General features: G+C 51.9%; 1 protein-coding gene across 1 annotated transcript; it reads left to right on the forward strand.

Moving 5' to 3' along the window:
• The first annotated feature begins 3,621 nt into the window (after positions 1–3,621).
• HMX3 (H6 family homeobox 3) lies at positions 3,622–6,078 on the forward strand. Its single transcript, XM_007445487.3, has 2 exons — positions 3,622–4,271; positions 5,429–6,078. The coding sequence occupies exons 1-2, from the start codon at positions 3,929–3,931 to the stop codon at positions 6,076–6,078; spliced, it is 993 nt and encodes a 330-aa protein (XP_007445549.3). The 5' UTR covers positions 3,622–3,928.
• The last annotated feature ends 1,168 nt before the right edge of the window (positions 6,079–7,246 follow it).

The following is a 7,246-nucleotide window of genomic DNA, read 5'->3' on the forward strand; positions in this document are numbered from 1 at the left end:
TTCCAGTCCCTAGGTACGATGGAAGTCCAACTTACCTGGAACAAACTAGGTAGATAGAGGAAGACCATCTCTGCTCTTTATTGTTCTATAAAACATGCTGACCATGGGATAACTGAAAAGGACCTGCTTCTGAGTACATAGACCTAAGACACTATGATAAAGCCGCAAATTTACATGCACTGACTTGGAAATAAGACTCATTGAACTCAGTAAGGCTTGATAGTGAGCCGATGGTCAGAGGATTACATTATTTAGTTTTCTGAACAGCAGAATCCATTAAAATACTCATCACCTTTATTGTGACAAAAACTATGGACTGGTACACACTGCTTCATTTACAACTAAGAAACATCTTGCATTTTAAAATCTAGCAAAGTGGTTATGGCCTAACATTGAAGAAAAAGTTGTTATCCTTAAGGTAAATAAAAAACAGTGGTCACCAGGTTGATCCATGAGGTGAAAAATCCCAAATCCAAAAATGTTATGAAATTTTGGTTGGTCCTAAGAAAGTAGTATTTAGCTATGGCTTTTAGTACAGGGTGCTCTATTTTTGCTTCGACCAAACCCTGTTCCCCAAAACATTTTTACTTCACACATACCCATACACAGACAGACATGCATACACGCTTATCTTTAGGATCCCATAGGGCTCTTCTTTGTGGATCTTGATGGTGGTTTCTTCCCGCTCAGCTGTTTGTCTCAGTCTATTTTGGAACAGATGCATACAGCAGTAGCTATTTTAATCAAAGGAAAGATCAACAGAGGGCGCTCTGTGCTTTAGTTTTACAGAGGGAGTGGACACAAGCACTGGGCAGATAGCCTTAAATAATAAACTCCCCATCCCACACAGGAGCTCCACAAAGTGCTGGAAATGCCATTCAAAAACAATACATGCCAAGCATGATGAACAGTGTGATCCTATACAGGGTTCCGAAGCAAGCCCCACATATTTCAAGGGGGCTTAATCTCAGGGAAGGGGGAATAAGGCTGCAAGCTATCACTACAATCTTGGACATAGTAAATCCAATTGAGTTCAATAAGATTTAGTGCCAGAGAAGTTTATGTGTGATTGCAGGCTAAAAGAAAAATTGTAATACAGACACTGGCATTGCTGATTCATACCATGCCAAGAAATCTTCGCTGTGACTTTACTCATTAGGAATGTCCCACATGGGGAGAAGGGCAGGGATCAAATTTTGTCAGCCCAAGGCTACATTTGTGATCTAGCTTGAAAGGGGAGAAAGTCATATTTCCTACCTGGAAAGATCTCTGTTAAAGGAAGAGAGACTGCCTCAATTTGGTTTGCATCTCCCAGTCTATAGAAAACAGTTGTTTCCTCAATGTGGAAACACATAGGGAGATCTCCTCACATAGGGATCTCTTCTTATTAATACTTTTATTTTTTATTCAGTACCATCCATCAGTGCCACTTTACAAGAGTTACCCCTACTATAAAAACAACTCTTCTTCCTCCTCCTCCTCCTCTTTTATGAGTATTTTCTTTCATTCTTTCTAAATCTTTCCTATCAGAGAGAGATAAAAGTTGGACCTATGGATGTCCTATTTTCAGTCTCAAGGCATCTAAGGCTGTGAAGACCACATTTAATTTTTGGAAGAAACCGAAGCAACAATAAACTGTTGCTCTCACCCAGCCTTATTTTTCTTTCTTGGCTTTGAAAGCTTACTTCAAACCACCCTTATTCTGGGGACCATTGGCGATGGGGTGGTGGGATATCCAGTCAGTTAACACAAATTTCTTTTTTTCAAAATGATGTGGTTCTCTTTATTACTGTTTTTGTTGCTGTTGATGATGATGATGTTCTCATCACCAATATCATTACCAGGACTTGAGCAAAAATTCACATCAGGGCAGATACACAAAATACGTAACCAAGCTTTCTTTTTCAAATGATGAAGGACAGGTTGCAAGGGTCTCCTGGGAACATATGGGGAAAAAATATGGGAAGCAAGAAAGGAAGGTGGAAAACTGAGTGCGTTCATTCAGATGCTAAGTATCAGCTTCCCACCAACCCCTTGATTTGACTTAATTCTTGGGAACAAAACGCGCCAAACTAAGAAATTAGATGTGTGCTGGAATTTTTAAGAATGACTTTATTTTTAAGCACAATAGAATAAAGGATTTCCCTTCCCCCCAGGATTTATTTTTGGTCAGTTTTCTGCATAATCAATCCTTTATGTTTCTTCCAAAAATTTCTGGGAGAAAGATTAATCCCAAAATCTGCAAAACTCATATTCAAGCTGAATCAGTGAGGTTGGTGAAAGTGAGCTTGTGAGGTCTTGCCATTGCAATAATCTGATTTTCTATTGTAAGGATGATATTGATGATACCACGTTTTTAACGAGACGTTTTCGAGGTCCTTAAGCTAAGAGGTAAGGAGTGGGTGCTTTTGAAAGGTCTGAATTTAGGAACCAAAGTGGCTCTTTTCCCAAAGTTGTGAGAAGAGGAGTGAGAAAAATAGTTCCAACAACGATCCACCTGAGTTTTAAATGGATGGAAGATCTTCAGCCAGGCTCCAGAGTGTCGTGGTACCAGTCTTCTCTTCCCACCGAAGGGTCTTACCGCGGAGACTAACGTTCAGTCCCAGATACCTTAGGAGCGCCCGCAAAAGCGGCTTTCGACGGACTCGGAGACTTGCTTTGGTTCCAGGCTGTTGGCGCCGTTTGGTCTGGCGACAGACAGTGTCTGGATGGAGTCTGGATTTCTCTGGATCCTGGTCTCGTCCATATCTGTCTCTCGGGGATGACTCCGGCTCCATAGACCGCTTCGACGCGTTCTCTATGAATTTGTCACAAGGAACCGGTGGGAAAGGTCGTACTCCGCCGGGCTATCTCCCCCTCCAGTTGCGCCAAGCAAGCCAGGCCGGGGAAGAGGCGGCGGGGCCGGCAAGCGCCGGGTTCGAATTCGGCGCTTCCGCGCCGGCTGGGCAAAAACTCCAGCGACTTTCGTCGCTGAGTTGCTTTCTTTTTCGGAAGCCCTTCAAGGCTGCGTCACTCTCAGAGACACGGACGAGTCCCAGTTTCTTCTGGGGAAGGGCAACGGGGCTCTACCAGAAGCTCAGGGCGGAGCAGCTGATCGCCTCCTCGCGTCTGGGAGAGGGCAGGTTGGCTATGCCTACGCTACCCCCTTGTCTCTTTTTCTGCTGCGGAGTGCGAGAGTTTGTGTGGACCGAAAAAGCTGAAAGGTGGGGGGTCCGTGACTGAGGTAAAAAGGGAGGGAGATATTGCGAGGGGAGGCTGATGCTTTGTGGGATCCGAGCTGTTCCCCTCCTTGTTCTTGGAGCGCCGCTTCGCTTGAGCCAATATCCTTTTGTGCTAATAGCCCGGTCCTCATTTGCTGCCTAATTGGACTATCTAAAGCCAATAAGAGGCGAGCTCTCCTAGCCTGGAGGCAAAGGACCAAATCGAAGGGGGGCGTGGATCGCCGGGGGGGGGGGGACGCGTGTGCGTGAGGCAGCGAGTGCCTGGGCAAATGGGGGGCGTCTGCCTCTCGCCTCCTCTCCCGCTGGCTGACTAGCTCACTCTTCTCTGCCTGCCTAGAGGGACTGGGGGAGTCCTGGGGCCCAGCCGCCGCCCTGCCCTGCCCTGCCCTGCCCTGCCCGATGCCGCTTGCCATTCTGCGCGCCCAATCTCCGCGTACTCCCAACAGTTAACTTGGGATGACATTTGGATTTCAGCATTAGCATTCGGCGCCGGATTGACGCAGGAGAAACCACCGCAGCACCGGTTGTGGCGGCGGCGGCGGCGGCGGCGGCCCTTGCTGGCTTGCGGTGCAGAGTGTCGGGTGACAGAGTGAGGTCGGGCTGGGCGCCTGCCTGCCTGCTTTCCTTCATGCCATCGGCCAATTCGGAGCGACTCCCGAGCGCAGTGTGAACGCTGTCCCGAAAGGGGGCCAAGGCAAGGAAGAAAAATGCCGGAGACCAGTCAAGACGCCCCCAGCAACCAGGCGCAGCCGCCGGCAGCGCCATCAGCAGCGCCGCCCAAGGAGTCGCCTTTCTCCATCAAGAACTTGCTCAATGGGGATCACCCAAAGGCGCCTTCCAAGCAGACGCGGGCGCTGTTCCCTCCGGCCGCCAAGGGGGCTTTGGAGGGAGCCGGCTTCGCCCTCTCGCAGATGGGGGACCTCGCCTTCCCACGCTTCGAGATCCCGGCTCAGAGGTTTGCCCTACCTGCACACTACCTGGAGCGGTCCCCTGCCTGGTGGTATCCGTACAGCTTGACTTCCGCGGGAGGGCACCTGCCTAGGCCGGAAGGTACTGGCGACACCGTCCCACGTCTTTCTACCGTGCCAACGAGCCGGGGAAATGGAGGGCTGTTCCTGAGGAAGCCCAGCTTTTTGGCTCACCTCTGCTGCTGGGCCAACTTTTGCCTTGAATCCACAAGGCTCCTCCGGAGGGGTCTTCTCCTCCCCGCCCCCCACCTTAAATCGGGGTAATCCTAACTTCCCTTGGCCAATGGGGCTTTCCCGGGTCAGCTGGGGGGAACCCGTGGAAAGGGAAAGGTCTCTTCCAGCACTTCTGACGTCTGCTAGCCCAAAGAACGGCCGGGGTGGAGGAGGGAAAGAAGGGGGAGCATCAACTAAAAGGGATTCATTTCCCCCTGTTTCTATTACTGCTTCGTCCATTTGCGTGCTACCCTAGAAGCCTGGTTCCCAGGAGGTTTATGAAGAGGAATCTTTGATGCCTTCTACAACTGGTAGCTTGGCTGATTCCTTCTTCCATGTCCAAGATACTCACTTAGAAGTATGTCTCGTCAAAATAATCGAGATTTGAAGGGAGCGTGCCAAAAAAACGGGTGCTGAATAAATCCGTTTCCGAAATGCCTGCGTGCTTTGGGGAAAGGGAAGCGCTGATTCTGGATATTCAGAATCCGGGCATTTAGGAGCGCAGCCTTAAACTGGGCTTTTCCATCTACTGCTGCAATCCTAAACATGAAAGTAAGTTCCTCAAAAATCAGTCACGGCTCCCTCCCAAGTCCATGTAATTAGGCTTAGGACTGAGTAAACTAGGAGGCTTTAGCGTCCCATTCGGTGCTGTTTACTCCCCAAGCAAATGTGCCCGGGTCTGCAATCTCCTTAGGGCGAGGAGGGTTGGGAGAATCCTTGTATGGACTGGGTTGTAATCCAGAAATCTCAGCCATGACCTTCTGTTTTCTATGTGCCACAAGAACTTGAAGGGGTGGCGGGAGAAGTAGATGAGGGGCATTTCGGTAGGAGAAGGAACTCGATTTCCTGCGGTGCCAGCCGGGCACTCCCTCCCTAGTGTCTTTGGGCACCCGGAGAGTCAAGAGGCTCCAGGAAACCGATCTCAGGCCAGGGCAGGGCAACGATTGCGGAGCCCCCGAGGTCTGGGCGCGTGGCTGTGAGTCTGGGGGCTTGACTCTGCCTTTTGTGCGGTTTGCTTCCCTCCAGCTTCGGTGGAGAAATGCCTGCTCCGAGATTCTTCGCCGGCCTCGGGGGGCACAGACAGAGATTCCCCGGAGGAGCCGTCGCTGAAGCCCGAGAAGGCGCTGGACTCCAAGAGCCCCGACGAGATCATCCTGGAGGAGAGCGACTCGGAGGAGGCCAAGAAGGAGGAGAGCGGCGCCGAGGACTGGCCCAAGCGCGAGCCGGAGGCGGGCAGCCCGGAGAAGAAGCCGCCCTGCCGCAAGAAGAAGACGCGCACCGTTTTCTCGCGCAGCCAGGTCTTCCAGCTGGAGTCCACCTTCGACCTGAAGCGCTATTTGAGCAGCTCCGAACGGGCCGGGCTGGCCGCTTCGCTCCACCTGACCGAGACGCAGGTCAAGATCTGGTTCCAGAACCGGCGCAACAAGTGGAAGCGGCAGCTGGCGGCCGAGCTGGAGGCGGCCAACCTGAGCCACGCCGCCGCTCAGCGCATCGTCCGGGTGCCCATCCTCTACCACGAGAGCGCCGGGGCCGACGGGGGCGGGGGCCCGGCGGGGGCGGCGGGGGCGGCGGGGGCGGCCAGTGCGCCGGTTAGCCAGCCCTTGCTCACCTTTCCGCACCCGGTCTACTACTCGCACCCTGTGGTCACCTCGGTGCCGCTCCTGCGGCCCGTCTGAGGACTGCGCCGAACTCCTCGGGGCCAGGACCCTTTGGGGAGGCCAAGGGAGGGAGCGAGCGAGCCAGAAAGGCCGGGGGTGGGGGGAGATAGGCAGGAAAGGGACGGAAGGAAGGAAGGAAGGTTGGATGGATGGATGGATGGACAGAAGAAACGGGACTGAGCAACCCTATGGGGGGAAAGAGTCGTCCTCCGTTGTGGCGCAGCCAGCCAGGCCTCCTTTCCAGGCGCAGAGTTCGGCTCCCCCCAAGAGCAATTGGAAGGCAGCAGCGAGACTTGCAAGGATGCCCAGGCCGAACGGAGACCCAGCTTCTCCCGCCGTTCTTGTCCTTTGAAAGGAGGCAAACGTGAAGAAGAACCAGAATATTTTGAAAAGAAAAGCAAAAGAAGGAAGAACCAGCAGGAACCAGAATCTGGGCTCCATAGAAAAGGGGGGGGGACTAGGGAGCGGGGGCTGTCCTTTGTGTGTTTAGAAGTCTGATTTCATGGTAGCTTTTTGTTCAAATGAGGCGAGGGTGCAGAAAGGGCAATAGGAAGAGCTGCGGAAGGGGAGGGGGAAGAGGGGAAAGATAGTTGTCCTTTTCTCCAGATGGTGCCAAATGTCTCTTGAAAGCAATGGAGAAGTGGGATCCTGGTTCATGGGAATCCCTCTCCCTCCCCCCCCCCCTTAGGGATCGGGTGGAGTTCGAAAGGAACGGTTGTACCAACACACTCCCAGCCTCCAAATTCTGGGCAACCTCCAGGGTGGAAGGAAGCTCTACTGTTTCAGAGATTCACAATGTACACTTTGAACCTTATTATTTATTCAGTTTTTTTAATTTGATTCCGGATGGGTCTTGTCCTTCCTTCCTTCCTTCCTTCCTTCCTTCCTTCCTTCCTTCCTTCCTTCCTTCCTTCCTTCCTTCCTTCCTTCCCCTTTCGCCTGTCTTCCTTCCTTCCTTCCTTCCTGCCTGCCTGCCTGCCTGCCTGCCTGCCTGCCTTCCTTCCTTCCTTCCTTCCTTCCTTCCTTCCTTCCTTCCTTCCTTCCCCTTTTGCCTGCCTGCCTGCCTGCCTGCCTGCCTTTCTTTCTTTCTTTCTTTCTTCCTTTCTTCCTTTCTTCCTTTCTTCCTTTCTTCCTTTCTTCCTTTCTTTCCTCAGAGACATTGCTGACAGAGGAATTCTTTTACCTG

Source organism: Python bivittatus, unplaced genomic scaffold (assembly GCF_059951505.1).
Source record: "Python bivittatus isolate LINGU-HERP-01145 unplaced genomic scaffold, Pbiv_v1 ctg000980_np1212, whole genome shotgun sequence".
NCBI lineage: Eukaryota > Metazoa > Chordata > Lepidosauria > Squamata > Pythonidae > Python > Python bivittatus.

Excerpts from the sequence above, each read along its gene's own strand:
- HMX3 (XM_007445487.3), top strand. The coding sequence starts at position 3,929 with ATGCCGGAGACCAGTCAAGACGCCCCCAGCAACCAGGCGCAGCCGCCG. Across the intron at positions 4,272-5,428 it reads GCACCTGCCTAGGCCGGAAG|CTTCGGTGGAGAAATGCCTG; the intron begins GTACTGGCGACA and ends GCTTCCCTCCAG.